The sequence below is a fragment of the Daktulosphaira vitifoliae genome, unplaced genomic scaffold, assembly GCF_025091365.1.
Source record: "Daktulosphaira vitifoliae isolate Bord-2020 unplaced genomic scaffold, ASM2509136v1 Scaffold_2, whole genome shotgun sequence".
Taxonomy (NCBI): Eukaryota; Metazoa; Arthropoda; class Insecta; order Hemiptera; family Phylloxeridae; genus Daktulosphaira; species Daktulosphaira vitifoliae.
Window position 1 is genome coordinate 1,389,603 of NW_026099573.1, and position 22,945 is coordinate 1,412,547.

Sequence of the window (22,945 nt, forward strand, 5' to 3'; positions counted from 1 at the left end):
TCAATTTATTGAATTTTGTATCTAAACAACAATATTAAAAAATACTGTTGTTTTCTTCATTTTCCTCTCGTCCTTGATTACAAGCTGAATTAAATTGAATGCGACCAAATTAGCATTGATCCAATACAAATATTTAATTAACAGTTGATGGGAGTCAGAGATGAACGGGGCGACTATGTACTCCCCATTCCCCGTAATATTTAATTCAAAAATGGAGTGATGAGCAAAATAAGATCGTCAAAATGCTTAAGTTTCTTTTTCATTCCAACCAACAGAGTATACGAGTATTTGTGGTTTCAAAGTGACACGGCCCGCGTCGCTAAGACGTAAGTCGTGTCAAAAGTAAATCATTTACAAATGATTTTTAATTCATTTTAACTATTTTAACTCATAGTGTATTTTTAACTATTTTCCCGTTAGTAATAGCACAGCTAGACTATAGCCCCCCGTTACTCACCCATGAGTGCTCTTACTAGTAAACTTTGAACCCTTAAAAAACATCTATATTTTTCTGTATTATAATTAGACCTACACTTTTGATTATTTAAAATTGAGTTTATCCGCCATAATAATTTTTTAGACAATCAAACTAAAAATCAATGTCATCTTGACCCATTCTGTTGCTCGTCAATCACCGGAGTTTTCAAGTATTTTATAATATACCCATAGTTCTATGTTTTTAGAAGGTGCATTATTTCTGTGGTGTTTGAGTTACAGGGATCAAGTTAAAAAAAATAATCATTTTATAGCTCTTTTTACCACCAAATAGATTATTTCTTTTTAAATATTACGATGAATACACGATTTTTGAACTTAAGCTTCTTTCCAGAGTACCACAAATTTTAGTACGCGTAAAAACTCTGAGGGTACAGTCAATTTTCATACTTCTGTTGAATTAGTTATGACAACAATAATAAAAATAATTTTAATGAATAACAATATTGGTTGAGGGATATTTTACAAAGATAAATTATAAATTTACATTAGGATTATTCCTTTACCGAAAATTATTCATTTCGTAACTTTATTGTAGTATAATCTCCTTGAAAACTCAACAACTGAAATTAGAAGGATTTGTTGTTTGTTTGTTATCCTTATCATAATTAGATAAACCCAACCATGATAACTTACGTTTTTGTTGTTATTCCGTCATAATTTCTGGCATCTGAACTCAAAATGTAAATAAATAAAGAGTCAAAAAATTATTATTTTTTTTTACAGAACATGGTACATTTTGTAATTTTCATTACTCTGTATAATATAAATGTAACTACGAATGAAAAACATTTCTTAGTTCATGTGAATATGTAGAATAACTTTTTTTGATATCTATAATTACCCGTTAAAAATGATTTATTTTAGTTTTTACATTCAAAAAATATACTAAGTTGTTCCGCTCAGACTAATTTTATGACTGTGATAATGTGAGATTTTTATTTTTAAAGAAGGATAATCATGTCAATTGTATATTTGTTGTTCTTATTAATATTTTTACAAGAAAACACAGTATGCAATTGCAAAAATGAATGCCCTAAAAAATGTGAGTGTCTTGATACTTATGTAGATTGTAGCGGAAAAAAGTTAAACAAATTTCCTGAACCTTTACCTCTATGGACGGAATCATTGTAAGTTATTTTAAATAATAATAATACAATATTTAAGTTTTAAAAACATTTCTTTTATTTGTTCAATCAAATAAAAAATTGGATGATTAAATAAGTGACATACTTAAAACTATTCACAAAGAACTTTTTTTTATAACATATGCATTATAATAGCAATTATATAAACCTCATTGTTGAAAATGGATTTATAATTTTCTTAAATCTTATTTTTTAAATTTAAAAAAAATATTTTTTTAAATGTTACTTCAATTTCAAAATTATGCAAAATTTAAATCTATAAAATCAATTTAAATGTATTAATATCTTAATCTTTTTCAGAGATTTAAGCTCCAATAAAATTAGTGGGATTATTAAAATAACGATTGATAGCTACTTTCGTCTATTAAATTTGTAAGTATTGTTTTAAGTTTTCTATTATTGTATTACAATACTTAATGATAATAATTGATTTTTACTGTGTAATTTTGTATATTAGAAAATTGAATAAAAATTCAATTATCACCTTTCCATTCTTTATGAATAAAACAAGGATCAATATCCTCAATTTGTGAGTAATGTTTTATTTAAATATTATCTCCAGTTTAATTCTATGCTAGATCTTATTTCCAGAGCACATAACAAAATTGATAAATTAGATTATGAAACACTGAAAAACTTACCAAATTTAACAACTTTAGATTTGAATCAAAATAAGTTAACAGTTTTGAATAACAATATTTTCCCATCTTCCAATCAGTTACGGGCACTGTATGTATAACACTTAAAAATATTTTCAAATATTATAAACATTATACTATTTTAAACATTATGATATTTTAGCAATCTAAACAACAATTATATATCAAGTATTAATGTAAACACATTTGACTCATTAGTACATCTGTTAGAGTTAAAGTTATCCCACAATAAATTGAAAAATTTACCAATTGGACTATTCAAAAAATTAGATAATTTGTTGTTTTTGTAAGTTAAGAGTTTTGTCTAAATAGTAATATATTAGTTTAATATTAAATATTTAATTTAGTTTTAAATTTTTTTGTGTTTAATTAATTTATTGTACTCTATGTCTGATAAGTGTTTATTATTCATAAATATATAAAAATTAGCAAAAATATGAATATTATAATAATTTAGAAATTATTTTTTTAGAGATTTAAGTAAAAATCATATAACAGTTATAGAAGGGTTATTATTCAAAGATTTAGGAAATCTTAAAACCGTTATTTTACGACAGAACAATATTGAAGATTTATTGGATGGATCGTTTTATGGTTTATCAAGTTTAAAAGCTTTGTATGTGTAACTGAAATGAATAATATCTATTTTAAGAAAAAAAAATGTCTTTCTAAAAATTAAAGGTTCAATAATAATGTAGCTTTATTTTTCAAAAATTCTTATGAAAAATATAGAGGTTATTGTATAGAATGTAACTGAAAAGTATTATTCTATATCTTATTTCTAATAAATTTATTGAATATTTTTCGTTTTCATAAAAATAAATCTTATTTTTCTCACCAAATTACATTTTTAAACCCTAGAGAAAATCAAATAATGATAAAATGTTTTGATTTAAATTTTTCATTTGTTTTTCTTATTTATCTAGACACTTAGAAAGTAATAGTTTAAGCAAAGTTTCCAAAGGATGGCTTTATGGACTTAATTCACTTGTCTATTTAAATATTAGTCACAATAAAATAGACGAATTAAAAAATGGATGGGAGTATTGTCCTACATTGGAAGAGCTGTAAGTAATATAAAGTAATATTACTCACATTTATGTGTAGACTAGTCAGGTAGGTAAATGGCAATCGTAATCTAAATTTTCTAGAATTGTTATAATTTGGTTATACTGTATTATAAAGGATCAATAAAACGATGAGTAAAAAAAAAAATTCTTCAAAATATTACTAAGTGAATCTTTAGAAAACTTGTAAGATTACAAGTAACTTGTACCCTTGTAAGACTTAGGATCTTGATTTGTTCATATATTGATGAAAAAATTATACTTAAATTATTTTTTAACTTCAATGATTAATTATTATTGTGTCTTCAATAGAGATCTATCAAACAACAAGTTACAATCTATTGAAGAGAATAGTTTAGAAAATTTAGGGAAATTACAAAAGTTATATTTGGATATCAACAGAATATCTTTTATTGAAGAAGGCTCTTTTAACAATACACCATCTTTGCAAATGTTGTAAGTTGATATATTTTGTATTAAATTAAATTGTTGTCAGCTTCACTACAGATATTTATAAGTTATTATTTGAAGCAAACATTTTTTTCTCAGAAGGTTTCCTTTTCTGTCTTACCTAACTGAGTGATTTGCAATACCATTTAGTTATTATTTTAGGAAGGAACATATGATATTATAATATGTTAAATTATAATTTCATTCATTTAATAATTTTATAAAAATTACTTATAGTTTTGTAATGAAGATGATGATGATAATTCTTACAAAATAATATTTCAGTTAACTTATATAAGACATACAAATAATTTACTTTCTTCTAAACGTTTTCGTTATACATGGTGTATTTAATTTTTTTAGAAATATGGATAATAATCATTTAGCTTGGATGGTTGAAGATGTTAGAGGACCCTTTAATGGACTTAAATACTTGAAAAAATTAAGTTTAGCTGCAAACAATATATTGTACATTAAAAAAGATGCTTTTTATGGTTTGGAAAATCTGATTGAATTAAATTTACTTCACAATAATATTGTGGAAATTCAAGAAAGTTCTTTTAAATATTTGCCTCGTCTTGTTTATTTATATCTCAACACATCATCTCTTGTATGTGACTGTTCATTGTTATGGCTCAAACAACCTTCGATTAATGAACCATTATCAATAAATTTTATCAATGCTTTTTGTGGATTTCCTGAAAAAAATAAAGGGAAAAGCTTAGGTCAAATACCAGTGACTGACTTTTTATGTTGTAAGTATTACAAGATCTTATTTATATAAATTACATCTAAGATTAAAAAAAAAATTGATTGTAAAAATTCTACTTTATTTTAGTAAGTGAAAGTCCAAAACCATCAGTTGTGCTTCATCCAGAATCAAAGATGGCCCTAGAAGGCCAAAATATTACTTTGAAATGTGGAGTGAACTCATCTTCATCAGAAAAAATGCATTTTATTTGGAAAAAAGATAATCATGATTTAGATTCTTTGTCTATTAATCATTTTCATTATTCTTCTTTTGAATACAATGGAGTTACTCAATATTCTATTCTTACTTTAACAAATATTTCTATGTCTCAAAGTGGGAAATATCAATGTGTTGCATCTAATGAATTTGGAATTGCATATTCAAATCGTTCTTTGTTATCAATTGTTGGTATGTTTATTATTTATAATTTATTAATCATTAATTATTTTAAGTTTTATGATTGAAATTATAATTTAATTTTATATTGAAATAATTTTATTTTTTAGTATTTCCATTTTTTATCAAAGTACCTGATAATAGTTCAGTTAAAACGGGTTGTATTGCTAGATTAGAATGTGCAGCAAATGGCTATCCTATTCCACAAATATCATGGCAAAAAGATGGCGGAAATGATTTTCCTGCAGCTCAGGAGCGTCGTATGAAAGTTATGGCCAAAGATGATGTGTTTTTCATTGTTGATGTTAAATTAGTTGACATGGGTGTGTACAGTTGCACAGCTAAAAATATAGCTGGAACAACTGCAGCAAATGCAACATTAACAGTTCTAGGTACTAATTTATGATAAAATTATACTAAATAAATTGTTTTATCACTTATTGTCTATGGGCTTGTTAGAAATCTAATTACAACCCAGTAGTTACTATACCATAAGATATCAAAATGTTTTCCTTGAGCATATTAGCTATCTTAATTTTGCTATAATAAAAAGTGATAGGAAACACATTGTGTGTCCAGATTTGAATACTCATCAACTTATTCAAGAGCCAACAGAAATAATGTAGCTCAAAATCAGTATGATAATATTTTGGCCGATTCCCTTTACCATGCTACATCCTTAAAATCAATTTATTTCTATTATTATTTAATTAGTACTTAAAGTCCTCTTGTTATAGAGAAACTATACAAGAGAATGTAACTCAATGGCTGAATGGTAAGATAGATAAGCCCTATATTATCTAACAGTCATTTGCGTTTCTCTTGACCCTCAATATGGAAATTCTATATAATAAAGTGCAATGAAAATAAAATTATATAACCATGTAATGGTAAATAAAATAAAATATTTACTTAGGCTTATAATTATAAATATTTTTTCATGTAGACTTATATTAGTAATCTTCTATTGTTAATTATCATTATTTTTTTACAAAATTTTATTTAGAACCTCCATCATTTGGAAGTATAATGTATGATAAACGAGTGAAAGTTGGAGAAGAAATAGTTTTAGAATGTTTCAGCAAAGGATCTCCAAAACCAAAAATAAAATGGATGAAAAATGGAATTTCCCTCAATTCAAGTAACAGGCATTTTTTCACTGCCGATGATCAACTCTTAGTTATTATGGAAACAAATGTAGAAGATTCTGGTAATTATCAATGCGAAATAGCAAATTCCTTAGGGATAAAAATACAAGAAGCTGAAATTATAATTATGCCTTGTAAGTAATATTTTATTTATTGAATCATATGAGTAGCTAATATTCTTATTTTCTATTTATGGCCAATTTTATCTATTATCAGTTTTATGTCTAGTTTTGGTTAAGTATTATTTGTGTTAAAGATATTTGAATGTAAAAAATAGTGCAATGATATTGGATGGATATTCCTTGTATTATGCACAATAAGAAGCTATGTATTCAATTGCATTCAGCTTATACAGGACATTATATAATTTTTACTAATAAAAAATCAAGGGGATATTAAAATTTGTCACTCACACGGTGGATCACTTGCTATAAATCTTAATTAAAATAATTTATTTACTTGACAAAATTTATTAACCCAACAAATATTTAATATTTTCATAAAAATCTCTGTATTTTTATAGTTTTCAAATGTTAAAAACTAATAAAGCAAAAATATTTTTGTGAATAAAACATTTTTAGTTATGCAACATTTATACAGGTAATTGATTTATTATTGATCACTAAATTTCTCATGAAATAAAAACTAATTTTAAGAATTTTTGGATTTGTTAAGGGTTAAGGGTGGGTATGCTTGTTTTTTTTATTTTAATTTTTTTTTTCAATAACAATATAAATATTTAACTGTTTTAAATGTTAAAAAATTATTTAAACCAAGAAATGGCTGGTCGAACACAACTTATTAATTGATAAATAAATATTGTTCAATGAAGCTAAAAATATTTTTTTATCATTATTATTTTAGGAGAAATCTAGTGGTCAATGATAAATCAATCACTCTGAATAAGATCAAGAACTAATTTGTTTAAATAAGCTGATATTGTTTAACTTCTTAAACATGTAAAACTTCATGTTGATACAGATATTATCTCCATTTATAACTATTTGTCTTTGGTTTATTCAGGAAATATCATTATCTTTTATTCTAAACTCAAACTTCTTATACTTTCACATTTAAAATTATGTTTTATTTCCTACAATATTAGTGAATATCAGAATCTGATCTATAAGTTAAATAAGTTATAATATGTGAATCTAACAAATTCAGAGATTCTCTTTTTAACTTTCTTCCAATTAGGAAGAACTCCCAATCCCTACATTAACTAAAAAATGCAAAAATGACTGGATATAAAAAAAAGAAGAAGATTTACAAATACATTTAACTTTTGCTCTAACTCTATTCTATAATTTTTTTTGTGAATAAATAAATAAAGTTATTTAGTTACTAAAATGGATGGTGCACAGTTTAAGGTCATAACAGAAGTAAAATACATATAGGTAAAGGCAGGGTTTTATGTGAACCTTGTCATTAAATAGGTCTAGTTGTAAAATTCTGACCCTGTCATATATTAATATATATGTATATTTATCTAAATAACTATTGTATAAGTTATTTACAATATTGGTATATCATTGTGTAAATAAAAAATTTATTAATATTATTTTTATTTTTCGATTAAGTGGTTCATAATAATTAAATCACCTTGAATATTAAATAAAAAAAAGTTTTTTTTTTTGCTAATACTCCACTCTTACTGGTCTGATTTTGCTCAACAATATGTCAAAAGAATACAAAACATATCTAGTTGAAGCTATCAGTTCCATTATTTCAAAAAATTTCCCATAATCTTAGTAGTAATGAGAAATGTCTCAAAAAATTACTATTATTATGACAATGTTAATGTTAAAATTTTTAGTTTTGACTTTTTGTCAATTCAACATTTTGAATATTGGCCGTATAATTTGCAAGTTTCTATTGACAATATTGAGACTTTAACCTTGCTGACAAAATGCTTATTTTAAAATTTCAATCGTTAACTAAAAGTACTGTGGGATTTTAAAAATCATGAAAAAATTTTTTTTTAAGATAATGTACCAAAAATCAGATATTTTCAATCTTACATTAAATTAAAGCTAGTACAATGTACTTGAATTGTATTAAACACGAAAAGAAAAAATATCCGAAATTTCGATTTCTAAGAGTTGTTGTGTAATAAATCCAAAAATCGGTAAAAACGGCCAATTTTGTAATTTTTTTAAAAAGCAAAATATTCTAATCATTCTAAATTATTTAAAATTAAAGATAATTTAATGTAATATATGATTAAAAAAAGGAAGATATCCTAACGACTTATCTTTTATGAGTAATCGTCTTCTAAAAACAATAATCTTGTAATTTTTTGTGATCATTATAATTTTTTTTTTAATTTGTTATGCATAAAATATGCATTGAAGCATTTTACGACATAGAATTTAATCACTGCCAAATTTCAATCAATATTAATCTAAAAAAATACTGCAACTCCATTACATTGGGTCCTAGCTATACTTAACTTTTATATAAAATTATTAAATATCTAATTACATTTTATATTTTAGATTATCGAAGTTTAATCCATGACTATGCTCTTGGATTGGTTATTATTGCAGTAATTGTGTGTATTGTTATTACTTCTGCTATTTGGGTACTATTCATTTATCGTACTAGACGCTCATCCAGCTTAATAAATAATAGTTCTGACAACAAATCAATTAACTCTATGAATAGCAAAGATAGTGGCACAGGTGAATCACCAAAAAGAAGTGAAGAACAACTTTACACAGAATGTAAGTTATATTATAATTAACTATTGTTTTTAACTATTAGTTAATGTTTACATATTGCCAATTTTTCCTTAAAAATTATCTTTTTATAATAATTTAAAAAATAACCTGAACGATATTTTAAAATAACAAATTATTTGTTATAATATATAAAACAAAAGTACAAGTTAAGTAGAAAATATGAGGACATTAACTTAATCTTTCAAATATCATTATACATTTTTAATTAGCTTACATGATACTTTATAATCACTCAAGAAACTAGTATTTTGAAAGTTGTATACTAATAAATTGTTCATATTATTAACGGGGCTGCTACAAATCTTAACAAAACAGGTAATGGCAGAGAATTTTATGAAAGTACCTGGAATTTAAAAAAATAGTTTTATAGTGTAGAACAGGGATGTTGACTCGCAAATTAACAGACGAGGGGGTATAATAACTATGGTTATAGCTGTGGTGGTACAGCTTGCTCTAAAAAATTTGGCTATTGCTCCTTATAAAAATGTGATGAGCAAAAAGAAAAAGATCAAAAATGAATGCTACGAACGATATTATGCTAATTATAGAGGCTCTCATCACTCTATAGGCATCAGTCTAGGGGACTATTGCCCTCTTGCCCCTGTGACCAACTTTCTTCTAGTGTAGTGGATTTTTGTTAAAATTTAATAAAACATTGAACTATTTTAATTTAGAAGATATAGAATAGGTGAAATTGTTACCATTATTGTGATAATACTTTATTATTTCCATGAGTACTCTTTTTCATTTTTATTTATTTAAATAAATAAGTGTATTATCTAATATTTTCTTACACTATTAACTACAGTACTAAATTTTACATTATTAGGTGAGGTTATTTTAAAGAACCTTTTTTTTGTGTGTTGCCTCCTTGGAAAAGTCTCTGAAAAGTAAAGGAATTTTAAAATTGTGACAACTCTGATTAAACAACTTAAGTAACCCTATTTTTTTTTTAATTATTCAGTGATCTTTAAGGTGTCAAATAAATACATTAAAAAAGCAATTACTGAGGATTTGTGGTGTTTATGTTAGGTATAAGTTATACATATGATGTGGAATTATGTGCATCTATAAATTTTGTTTCTGTCACTATAAAAAGTTCCATGTTTGTGCAACTTCGTTTAGGATAATATAGTAGTGATATATAAAAATATTTTTCGTTTAGGGGTAAAGCCCCCTAATACTATAACCTCAATAAAAACATATTACTAAGCTCATGTCTATTAATAAAAATTGTGTACTGTATAATGATTTGTTTGGAATAACTTAACAAAAAATGCATATAATTTTGCGCTCTACTTATAAAAACAAAAATATAATCTGCTTTTAATTATCAATACTACAATCTATAATAATTATTTATAAATGTTCTTTTGAGAGAATTTAATTATAATTAATGTACTGTTTTCTATAATAATTGTAGGTTTAAATTCATGTTCCAAATCGAATAATGGTAAAAGCGACTTAACTCCTGAAATAACGATACCATTATTACCTAGTGGTACCGTTGTATTGGGTGATAATTCAGTTAAATACTGCACGAATAATGAATTAGCCATGCCTGTGCAATTACCAATTCAAGAATGTAATCATGATGATCGTAAATGTGGCAAAATTTATTGTTTTAATACTTCACCAAATCGTCCATGTTCTATTCCTATTTATCCTGCTAATGCACCTCAGTATTCTTCATCATTCGTTCAACAACCAAATTCTTATGTTTGTCTATATGTTCCAACAGAAAAAAACTAAGTAATATTGTTCTTACGTAATATAGTTTATAATTTATTATTGCTGACTAGTATTATAACAAATATTTTTAAATTACTATATTTTATCCTATTTAAAGTAACTTAAATATGTATAGTATCGAAATGGTTCCTGTTTTATATATTTTTTTAAACGTATTTTTTATATAATTTTTGTATTATTATTTGTATTGAACAAATAAGTATTCATTAACTTTTTTTTTTATGGAAGCATATTTTTTTTTTTTTTTTTTTTGGTCCTATAAATATACATTTTATTAAGTGTTAATCATTAATTGAATTTATTTCTAAAAAAATCCCATGTTATTTAAAAGTTCTTAAATTTTCAGTATTTTATTGTTATCCCTCAAATTGTTTTAATTAGTTAATTAATTTGCTTCAAAAACTGATAACAAAATATGTTCATAAAAATTTTTTTAATTGACGTTATTACTAGATGCACTATTCAGTAATTTATTTTTTTATTTTTTTATAGCCTAAAATATATTGTTAAGTAATTTGAATTTTTTCAAGTTTTAACTATATAACTATTTTTGAAGTAATAAATATATTTATAATTATTACATCTTGATTTTTCTAAATTAATTCAATGAAATCTTGTGATGTTAATAATATTTTAAAGTATACAGATATAATTATGATTACACGAAGATTAATTATATATATTTACATATTAAAAATGGATTAAAATATTTTTCGCAGTAATTTTTTAAAGGAATTGTTATAAAATTATGTATTTTTTCATTATAAAATGGTGATAAAGTTTATAGTATAGTACATACTCAATATACAATTGAGTATGTTCTATATTATAATACTCATTTGTATTTTGTATTATTGAAGTGAAATTTCTTTTTTTTATAACTATGACTAATTTTTTTCTTTAATTGAATTTTAATTATTTATCATATTAAACTTGAGATTTTCAAAAAAATGTCGATGTTTTATTTAAGATTCTATTATATTATATTTTTGGTAAATTTATAAGTAATAAAATTTTTAATTTGTTTTACATCATTTTGAAACTGAGCTTCTTTAAATCAATTAAAATAAAAAGGCTAAAATATTTCTAGTGATATGAACAATAACCATGTAATTAACTAAATAAAAATATACATTATTCAATTATTATATGTTTAGCAATATATACAATTTACACAAATGTTAAATCTAATAATTTTTGTTTTTAATCATTATCACAATATTATTTATATTCAAAAAATAGCCTTAATAGTGAAATAAAATAGGTCGTTTATATGTACAAACAAACTGTAATCATACTAATTTTAAATAAAATTTGAGTTTCATTTCAAAGAATAGATGAATCAATAGGTCTATACATCCATTCGGTAGATTTAATAAATTCTAGCTCCTTTTGAAGTTCTTTTAATCTCTTTTCATGTTCCTCTTCATTAATCAATTCATTGACAATTGAATTCACCTAAAATAAAATTAGTTATTCATTAGTTCATTATTTTATTAAATTAATTTTATATTTTAAAACTATAAGTTTTAAAATCAAAAATAATTGATAAATCTTGATGTGTATATTTTTTTAAAAGAGGTGGTTTTTATCCTCTTAGATTAAATATCTAATTAAGATTAGATATTTAATCTAAGATAATAATTTAGAAAAATTACTTTGCTATAACAATATTCTAGCAAAAATTATTAAGGCATTTGCGTACTGATCGTTTTTTAGTCAAAATTAACCCACTTTTTTCCACCAGTACAACGGAACTACAGGTGTAATAAGAATTTCAAAAATAGATCTGAATTCAGTATTATGTATCATTCATGTTACTTTTTTTAATTTATTATTTTGACCCTTAAATATAGTTTACATTTTTGAAAATTTTCATTTTTTCAAAATAAATTGTTGAGTTGAAGAAATGAAAATTTAATTATTTATAATTATTTTATTAATTATAAAAGTAAATTAATTTATGAATAAAAAAAAAAAGAAGGAAAATCATTTTTTAAAAAAGCTGGTCAGACATGAATTTTAATGAAATATAACCTTAGTATAATAGGATACTCTTAGAATGTAAGGGATATAAGTGACAATTTAAATTAAAAAAACCCAGTACAATGGGATCGCCGCATAGTGGGGACGTGGCATAGTTGGGTCCAGTATAGATTTAATCTGACAGTGATTAAAATCACTATCATAAGAAACGCTTCAATGCAAGTCTGTAGAGAATGTTTAATTTTTAGAAATTGGTGGATAATTACAAAAGCAACATTAACTTCTATTTCCTTAATTATATCCAGATTAGTAATTCTTAGATTCAAAAATATAATATTGACACGGTACCATGTTTCCTTCAGCCGCACATCACGTTATTAATCTAAATGAAAGTGTATCGGGATCTGAATCATAAGTGCACGGTGGCCTAGTGGTAAAGTTGGTCTATACAACACCTTGGGTCGCGGGTTCTAATCCTGTACCGTGTCTCTTTTTTTCACATGATTTCTGGTACACTTTCTATAACCGGCCATCAATCGCCGGCAGACGTGATAATATAAAATTATATATTATATAAGTGTTATATTGAATTGTTTTCAAATTATTATTGATTTTGATTTTTAATATGTTAATGGTAATATAATTTAACCTATTATATTTCGTCCTTTAAAGTGAAAGTTTATAATAAAAAAAATGAATTTATTACCATAACTTTTAGCTCAACTTAGAAGTTTGAAATTAACATTATTAAATAGCAAAAAATGAAATTGTTTAGATTAATATGCAGTCAACAAATTTTATAATTACTATTTACAGTAGATTTATCAGAAAAGTTCGATTTTTTTACATTTTTATCGTAATAGATTACTTAAATAAAAATCATAGTAATCATTTTTAATTGACTTTTGGTGTTTAAAAATATTCTACAATGGAAATATTTAGAACTTAATTAATTTTAATGATTTACTTTAACTAAAAGAACCAATAAAAAAAAAGTTGTTAAAAAGATTTACTCAATTGAGCGTATTATAAAATTTGATTATAATTGTAAAAATTCATCGTTAAATTCAGGTGAAACTAAAAATCATTTTTTTTTAAATTTATGATTTATATAGCAACATGTTACAAAAAAATTTGAAATATTATAGACTGGTAATAGCACACACAAATAGAGTTAAAAAATTAATAAATTACAAAGTAAAATTATTTACTTTTGTAGTTGAATACTTTTATCATATCAAATCTAATTAGACAATAAATACTTTAAAAATATTAGAAATGAATGATTTTAATTGTTTGTATGGAAAATTACTCTCTTGCTCCTTATATCATTTTACAGTTTCAATCTATTATAGTAATTTACTTTATTGTTTTCTTTCTCCAGAGCATGAGTATTATTATTTAAATGAAATTACTTAAAATTTAGTACTTATAACAAGCTGTCAAGATATAATATTTTTAAAAATAATATCTTATTAAATAAATAAATAATAGTGTATTAAATTTAAATTTCATTACCTGTTCATTAATTCCATATGAATGCTTAAAAAAAAAAAATCATTAGTTTGATTTCATTATAAAAAATCAAAACAATTTGTAGTAAAAAAAAAACAAAATAGATTATAAATTAAAGTGAATTAAGCTAATTTTTAAATTTAATTTATAATATTAGAAATTGCTATTAAAATTACTCACTGGTTTTACAAATACCTTAACGCGTATTGGTGATGTTGAAGAATCTGTTGATTTTTCTTCATTGTTACTTAAAGATGATTGAACTTTTGATGTTTTTTCTAATTCAGAATTCTCAGATATTGATTTTTCTGAAGATGCTGTAGATCTCCAAGAGTGTGAAGAAGATTCATCAATTTCATCATTTTCACTATCACAATATTGAACATTTTCATTTGAATTGTTTGAATCTTCATCTAGAACATACAACTCTTCATGACTAGAATCATCACTTGTTTCTAATTCTTCATCTAACTGGAAAGTAGGGCGACGTCTAGGTCTTGAGCTTGATGGTATATCACTCATTGTTCTGGTTAATAAAGCCTTTAAATAAACATTATTAAATGTATTATTTAACAATATGTTTACAAAAAATAAATTAATAAAAATAGACAGCACTAAAATATCAAGACTCTACATTACTGTTGAAATTTCATGAAATTCTCAATAAAAAAAAAAGTACATTTTATTTTAATTAACTGTTTCTTTACAATTAATATAATTTGTAGCTTTTTAATTACAGTAAATAAAAAAACAAGACAGAGCCAATAACAGTATAAAAATTATCACAAAATAAGTTTGTTATTGTATGAAATGTTTAAAAAAATGATGAAGATTATTCTATGCCTTGTTAGTTTTGAAAATTTTAAGAATTCCCTGGGTAGTTCCAAATACGATTTTTTAGAATTAATTTTTATCCACTTTTTTTTATATATAAATTATCATGCAGTTATATTCTAAAAGTATAAAAATAAAAAAATTCTTATATAGTTTTGTTTAAATTAACTTTTATATGTATAAATTAAAATTTTTTCTTTATAATTATACAGAAGAATAATGAAAAATGAAAAAGTTGTATGCTTTAAAAACGTAATGATAAAATTCTTATTTTACTAATCAGTAGTTAAAACTAAAACTAGGATAATTAGAATTGCTTATAGAAGAAGTTTAAAATTTTATAAGGTGAATAATTTACTCTAAAAATAAGGTATGTTTATGTGTCTAGTTGACATTTATGTCAAGAAACCAACATGATTTTTTTTAAACAACTAATCTTTATATAACATATAAAGATATACATACCAAGTAAATTAAAACATGAAGTAAGATATATTTAAAGAGGGTCATGTACTTGAGACATTGATATTGTTGAGGCATGAATTTAAAAATATTTTAATTATTAATGTGTTTAATCTTTATAAAAAATATTACACTTATTACTATTAATGATTGGATTTTTATATATACCTTACATGGTTTTAGATTCTAAGGGCAGCAAAAAATACATTTGTTACATCATAAGGTGTCTTATTATAATATGAGGAAATTAGGGTCAAAGGGACCATTTTTACAGAACTGTAAAATGTTTAAATATATCACTAACATAGACTAATTCAAATGGACATCCACATATAATGATAAAACAATGAATATATCAGTTTTTATTATTTTTATCAGATACCGTTCATATTACTATAAAAATAATATATAAAGATTCATATTTAATTTAAGTCATAGTAAAAATTATAAGTGCTATATTCAAAACTATACATCCTTTTTAGTAAAAAAAATCCACAATATCTATTTTGTAATTACATTAAATTTATGAAGCATCCAATCAAACAAAGATTGTTTTAATGTCTTTGAACGTTTTCTGATAAATCCATATCCATTTGATAGCAAATCCATATAACCACACTATATTGCCTATCAATAAAAATATTATATTACATAAAATTAATAATTAAAGTTGAATACTCATGAAATCTATACTTTATAAAATTGTTTAAATTTATATAAATTTTAATTTTATAAATTTACCAACACCAGTCATGATTTTTCCGTTTTATATTAAATTTAATTTCTACAATTTATTTTCTCTTATTTTTCTAAAATTAAACACTAATTTAGAAAAATAAAATATTATTTGTATATATTCGCTAAGTATATTAATAAAAATATACTTTACATTTAATTGGTGATTAAACTGGTAAAAAACAAAAAAAGTTTAAGATCTTATTATTACTTTTTATAATTATTGAAGTATCAAATTTTAATATACATATTAAAAAATGTTTAATTGTATGGTACATTATAATTTTAACTATTTAATTAATTTAATAATTATATTAGATTCAAAATATTATAATAAAATAAACTTCAATTATTACATTTGTTACTAATTAAATAAACATAAGTTATTAAAATATAATTTATCAAAAGAATAATAAATTGAATAATTAAAAATGTGTTTACAAAATGTACTTTTGTTAATGTTATTTTTCACGTGAATTTAAATTATTAATAAATAATAGAATAAACATATAAAAGGGAAAGAAAAAATTAACAAATATCAGCTAAAAAAAAGCAATAATAATAATAATAAGTTTTTAACTTAACAAAAATATCTTTAAGCTTGATGGTAGAAAAACAAAGATAGCTGAGTTATTATATGAAAAAAAAATTCATTAAATATTAAATTTTAAGACTACAATACAGTTAACAGTAGAAAAATTCTCTATTAGAAGTGTGTCTTGGTTTATAAGTACAAGGGTTCATTTCTCTAACATTAGGCTATGTTGGATTTCTTGTTTTTTTTTTAACACAAGTATAGCTTTTAAGAGAATACATTAAAACATAAAACGAATAATAATATTAATATAATAAGATCTATTATTATTTCGTGTTAAACTACCTTGTATATTAATATAATAGAATGAAATTAACATTAAAAGGTATGAATCGGTAACATAATTAAATAAATAATAATAAATAGTTAATTTGGTATCAGTTTGGTTTGATAACGTAGTTTAATAATATTGGGAGTTTTATATCAAATTCTTTCAAACCAAAACTTGGTAACTTCTATTCCTTCCTTGGTCACTGACATCATGTCAACCAATATGCAAGGGGTAGAGCAGCTTGGGCAGTTTATTAGGTGGGTCACGGTCAGAGTCTGTCCGCAAACACAATATGTACAGTAGCGCTCAAAAGTATTTTGACAAACACGTTAATGGCGATTTAAAAAAAATCTGAACAGGAGCAATAAATCTTATGACTCTGAATTGTGATTAAACGTAAAAAAAGCAAGAAGAAACAAAAAAATGTACAAAAACGTAAGTATAAATATTGGAAATTAGCTTTATAGGAGTTTACCGCGCTCAATAGTATTTTGACAAAAATAGAATCAACAAAAATAAATATTTTCTTAAAAAATAATTAACAAAAAAACAAGCAAAATCACAGAAATTAGTGACTGAAAGTTCAATATTTGGTAGTGTATCCCTTAGACCTGATAACCGCTTGACAACGAGCTGGCATAGAGTCAATCAGCTTTTCAATTGTGGAAAGAGGAATTTTGGCTCATTCTATACGCAATGTTTGAAGTAGAATTGTCTTGGTGGTTATTTCTCGTTAACGGATCCTTCTATCTAGCTTGTCCCAGAGATGTTCAATTGTATTCAGATCTGGACTTTGACTAGGCCAATCCAACACGAAGACTCCATTCTTAGACAAAAAGGTTTTAACATGTTTTGAGGCATGTTTGGGATCGTTTCATGTTGGAATTGCCAGTCACCCTCGAAAATTTCTTCGGCATGTTCCAACATATTATCTTTTAGTATGTCAGCTTATTTAAAGCAGTCCATGATGCCTTCTATGTTGACCAAAGGGCCAATACCAGCACGTGAAAAGCATCCCCAGACCATAACATGTCCTCCGCCGTGATTTACGGTTGGAACTTAGTAGCGGACATTGTCTCGAATGTTGATAGGACGTCTAACATACCATATTCCGTCTGATGAAAATATATAAAAGTTGCTTTCATCGCTAAATAGAATGGTCGACTACTGCTGTGTTGTCCAAGACTTGTACTTAATAGCAAATGAAAGTCTGGCCTTCCAGTTCTTTACAGAAACCAATGGCTTCTTGCTGGGGCATTGACCATTCAAACCCAAGTGGTTCAAGCGACGTTTTACAGTTGATACATGAACATTAACACCGTGTGAAATGTTTATATCACGAGTAATGTCTACAGCTGTAAGGCGGGGATTTGCAACTGATCTCCGTCGAAGGTCCCTATCGATTCTCTCGGTTGTTTTTCATGGCCTTTCCGATCTTTGAGCATTCTTTACTATGCCATGGGATGGAAATTGTTGGTTCCATACACTGATAATCTGTCTAGATAGTCCAAAATCTCTTGAAACACTAGCTTGTGAACGAGCACTTGGTAATTCTGCATTAACCGCCTCTTTTAGATCAGTAGAATACTTTTTAACCTTCGGCATTTTGGTTAGAATGGTCCATGCAATGTATAAAAACGGCAATTAAATACCAAAACAAAGTAATTACAAAATAAATTAGGTGTTAGCGCTAACAAATACACCTGTCAAAATACTTTTGAGCGCTGTATTTTGAAAAAAACAGACTTTTTTACTTATGCCTACGTTGTCAGCTTCTTTTCCAGAGGATAACAGCTGCAGATTGCTGCACTCTTCACTTGAAAATGGTCGGCTACTTACTGTCATGCAGTTCCATGCCATTTAGTGGTCTAAACTAATTGTCAAAATACTTTTGAGCGCTACTGTATCTTCATCAGAAATAACTCTTAGTCTATTTATTATTGTTTACACTGCCCACTCTACATTTTTTCATGCGGGTAGATCATAGCCGGCCCCATTCACTTCTTAGTCTTCTTGCCTAAAGTATCCATCTCTTCTTATTCTTGTTTTCACAATATGAATTTTTCAGATGTTAGTTGTGAATGAATTTATTGTTTTCATGTTAGTATGAAATTTGAAGAAGGTGTTACTTTAGACATATCTTTCCTTTCAAAGTTGTATTTTTGAGGTATAATTAACCCAAAAAACATTTAATGGATTTATAACTCCATCAAAACAATTATTTTACTCTTTCATTTGCATATCAATATTGAAAATTGAATTTTCCTATAAAACAATAGCCGTAAGATGTTGTATGCCCGTTATAAATATTTACATTTGGTATTTTGGTATTGTTCATGTTAGATTAGATATATTAAGAAGTTATCATTCATAACTTTGAAAAATTAAGTGCAGCGGTAGACTGCTTCCTTACAAAGTATCCCGGGCAATGTTTATCGGCTAAAGATCTACCACAAAACACGGAGAGAACCTTTAAGCTTTTCGTTAAAAGGTGTGCACTAATATATCTGCGCCATAAGCAACCATCATTTTATATTTATTTAAAATAAGTATAATTAAATAATACAGATTTAACACTAACACTACTCGAGAAGTTTAGGACATAAATACACAACTATTTTACTTTAATATCGTTTAACAACAATAAATATTATCATAGAATATTGATATAACTAAAATAAAAACAAATTTTATAAGAGAGGAAAAATTAAGTTATCGATTCTATGCAATTTAATAAATAAATTTTTGCAATAATCTCTAGCGGAAACTATTATACTTAAATTAATGAAATATTTCTGGCTTAAAATATAACACAATAGAACCTCATTAATCTGGACCCCATTAAATAGGACTATGCTTAATCTGAACAGTCATTTATTAAATAAAGACCTACAAAGCCCCCCCCCCAAAAAAAAAAACAGCCCGGCTCAGCATAAATAAATAAATAAAATATATAATTTGCAATTTGTTTTACATAATACTGTCAGGGTTATGCAAGACATACAAAATAAAATTTTCTAACACTATCTTAACCAGTGAGCATTGTTTTACCTATTCATAGAGCAAAAAATGAATGCCAAAATTAAATTAAAATTCTTTATTTTTAATTATTTGTTTTGTTTAATTCAGATTTTCATCATAACAGACAACCTAGAGACTTAATTGGTCCAGTTAATGAAGTTCTACTATATATGTTTATTTATACTGGTATGAAAATCACAAAAATGAAATTTTTTAAATTTTTTAAATTTTGTCACTAATATTGGCTATATATGATATATCAGTAAAGTAAGATCTCAATAACATGGGATAAACCTCTAAAATTAGGGTGTATGAAACCATAAAAGTGCTGGATTTAAAAAAAAAGTTATGTTACCAGAAGTTATAGTTAAAATAATTTCAGACTATTGAAATTCATCTAAATTCAATATAATAAATATGCAACAAAAAAACTAGAAAGAATATTCTTAGTATAGCTATTATTTTAGGAGAAAGTGAGTGTCTAATGTAAAAAGGATAGATTATCATCCTATAGAGATGCCCAATTAAATTTAAATAAATGAAAAGTATGAATTATTAAAATAATTACCTCATAATAAACATTCAATCATTGATTCATATTAATCAGAAAATTTTATGAAGTCCAAGTCCAAAGAGAAAGAATTTTCAATAAAAATGTAAGGATCGTGCTGCAAAAAAAAAAAAGAATTTAGATTAATGTTACTCGGACATAATAAATAATTCATACCATATTTCATGATATACATCATAGATCTATAACATAAATAACAAATCAACTAAAGTTAGGACTTAAATTGCTCATAATATCAAAATACACTGAAACATGTTTAACTTTAATTTGATTTCTTCCATATAGTAGATAAATTTTTTTTTTGTCTCAAGTATTTTTTATTTTAGCTCTGATGATGTGTAGCTGAGAAAGTATTGGTTTTATTCTACTTTTTTTAAAAATTTTTTATTATGTTCAAAAAACTCTAATTTCTTAAAATCTACATCAAATTAAAGCTATTATAATATACTTTAAGATGAAAACGTATCCGAATTTCGATTTATAGGAGTTATCTGATAATAACACATAAATTTATACAATTTTCGGTAAAAATGGGTGGTTTGTTGTTTTTAGTAATAGAATACCTACATTATTCTTAATTATTTCAAGTTAAAGCTTACAAAGTAAATATAATATATAATTAAAAAAAAGTAACAACAACTTGTTCTCTATAAGTATTTCGCCCCTTTTGTTTTACATATAGTCAATATTTAGAGGAATAATTAGCCAGAGCTATTAATATAGTCATCACAGGTTTGTAAGTTGATTGCAGATGGCTTTGTTTGCTAAGTAGCTGACAAATTGGAGTCATCATCCATTTGTCTGAAGAGGACCAAACTATTTTGTTCCAAAATATATAAAGTTTAGAAACTACTTTAATAAATTTACACCTATAATAATATAACTTATCTCCCTAGCAAATCCATAGCATCAAACACTACTGTGGTGGATCTTTCTGAGCTTCTTTTTAATGGAAATTGAATAGATATACTGCAAGATAGTCTTGTGAAATTTGTAATAAATTAACTGTCAATTTTTAGTATGCAAGTTCATGTATTGTAACTGCTTATTGAGGTTTATGTAAATAATTTTGTGCATATATATTATATTTTCCTATTTTCTCATATTTAGATATGATAAGTGTATTTTTGTATTTCTTATTTTATTCCTTTTTCTACTGTTTGTGCTTAATAATTTTGATCAATATTACTGTATATACTCATGTTCTTAATTTTTAATTGTTAAATTAATCTGTCACAAATAGTAATTTTGGGTTAAAGCCCATTTGTATATAAAAACAAAATAAGTAGTATATTACTATAGAATCTAAATTTTATTAAAATTAAAAACATAAGGCGTGAAATTAAAATATTATAACATAAGATTAATATGTTTGCTTACCCTTATCTCAAAAAAATGTTGAATATTTTTTGTTTCAGTTTTAAAGAAATTGTGATTATTGAGTCATTATAAGTTAACTTAAAGCAAATAACATAAAAATGAAACTATATTATAGATAAAAAAATGTATTATATTACAGGGATAAACAAAAATTAAGGTAAGATAGATAGCAAAAAAAAACCATTATTATAGTTGTATTTAGGATAGGATTGATAGATCAAAACATAAAGATATTATCAAAATGTCGATACTATCGTGTCTATATTTTGATATTGAAATTTTTTTAAATTGATAACCATTTTTCAATATTATGTTTCAAGTTTAATTTGCTAGAGTGCATTATTAAAAATACTATCAATCTGAAATATTTTATAATAAATCGACGTTAAGGCGAAAAATCAAAATATCATTAAGTGTACAACAATATACTTGATTATTAGATTATAGTCTAAATTAGACTGTCTAATAATTATAAATTATAATTAGTGGTATACTTGATTATAATTCCTGTCCATTGTTAAACATAATTATTTATATTTTTATAATGTAAATAAATTAATCAATGCTTTTAAAAACCTCAATCACCAATCCTCGAATGAAATAATTTAGAGACCATAGTAAAATTCATTTTTCTATGTTAGAGACTATACGATATAAAATTATGCGATTGTTCTCATAATTTACCATTAGTTACAAGTATAGATTATAAGTATATAGATGGAATGCTCTATGCATTTAGAATAGTATTTTTAAACTAAAAGTATATAATTAAAATATCATTGATTATTTCTAGGTGGTCGAGAAAACCTTTGTATTCCTAAATTAAAGTAATTTAGATAGGAAATTCGATACAAAATTTTATAAGCTTTAATTTGGTATATAATTATTGCCTGGACTCGTCTCCGAACTTGGTCAAAAGTACAAAAAACCGAGCGCAAGTCGGAGAATATAGTTTTATTAGGGCA

General features: G+C 24.7%; 2 protein-coding genes across 6 annotated transcripts; one reads left to right on the plus strand and one right to left on the minus strand.

Annotated features, from left to right (window-relative positions):
• Nucleotides 1-1,153: 1,153 nt before the first annotated feature.
• On the plus strand, nucleotides 1,154-11,123 carry LOC126899295 (leucine-rich repeats and immunoglobulin-like domains protein 3). The gene is made up of 14 exons (XM_050674052.1): nucleotides 1,154-1,625; nucleotides 1,944-2,015; nucleotides 2,101-2,172; nucleotides 2,235-2,372; nucleotides 2,445-2,588; nucleotides 2,775-2,918; nucleotides 3,229-3,369; nucleotides 3,682-3,825; nucleotides 4,183-4,574; nucleotides 4,658-4,978; nucleotides 5,077-5,358; nucleotides 5,973-6,248; nucleotides 8,613-8,840; nucleotides 10,282-11,123. Exons 1-14 carry the CDS (start codon nucleotides 1,456-1,458, stop codon nucleotides 10,608-10,610), a joined length of 2,853 nt encoding a protein of 950 aa, XP_050530009.1. The 5' UTR covers nucleotides 1,154-1,455; the 3' UTR covers nucleotides 10,611-11,123.
• Nucleotides 11,124-11,700: 577 nt separating this feature from the next.
• On the minus strand, nucleotides 11,701-22,179 carry LOC126899316 (uncharacterized). Of its 5 annotated transcripts, XM_050674103.1 has the most exons (7): nucleotides 21,981-22,171; nucleotides 20,757-20,782; nucleotides 20,598-20,697; nucleotides 15,924-16,034; nucleotides 14,292-14,651; nucleotides 14,115-14,138; nucleotides 11,713-12,068 (listed from the first exon to the last, which is right to left on the minus strand). In XM_050674103.1, exons 4-7 carry the CDS (start codon nucleotides 16,014-16,016, stop codon nucleotides 11,937-11,939), a joined length of 609 nt encoding a protein of 202 aa, XP_050530060.1. In that variant the 5' UTR covers nucleotides 16,017-16,034; nucleotides 20,598-20,697; nucleotides 20,757-20,782; nucleotides 21,981-22,171; the 3' UTR covers nucleotides 11,713-11,936. The 5 variants fall into 5 exon arrangements, with proteins under 5 accessions (XP_050530061.1, XP_050530063.1, XP_050530062.1 ...); XM_050674104.1 differs by lacking the exon at nucleotides 20,757-20,782 and having other exon boundaries at nucleotides 11,701-12,068; nucleotides 14,307-14,651; nucleotides 21,981-22,179; XM_050674106.1 differs by lacking the exon at nucleotides 15,924-16,034 and having other exon boundaries at nucleotides 11,712-12,068; nucleotides 21,981-22,170.
• Between the last annotated feature and the right edge of the window lie 766 nt (nucleotides 22,180-22,945).

Bases quoted from the DNA above. Each gene is read 5' to 3' on its own strand.
- LOC126899295 (XM_050674052.1), top strand. From the start codon at position 1,456: ATGTCAATTGTATATTTGTTGTTCTTATTAATATTTTTACAAGAAAAC. The intron at 2,919-3,228 runs GTATGTGTAACT...TTATTTATCTAG, and splicing joins TTATCAAGTTTAAAAGCTTT to ACACTTAGAAAGTAATAGTT. The intron at 8,841-10,281 runs GTAAGTTATATT...TAATAATTGTAG, and splicing joins AGAACAACTTTACACAGAAT to GTTTAAATTCATGTTCCAAA.
- LOC126899316 (XM_050674101.1), bottom strand. From the start codon at position 16,016: ATGGATTTGCTATCAAATGGATATGGATTTATCAGAAAACGTTCAAAG. The intron at 14,652-15,923 runs GTAATTACAAAA...GTTTATTTAAAG, and splicing joins GGATGCTTCATAAATTTAAT to GCTTTATTAACCAGAACAAT. The intron at 12,069-14,114 runs GTAATGAAATTT...ATTTTATTTTAG, and splicing joins CATATGGAATTAATGAACAG to GTGAATTCAATTGTCAATGA.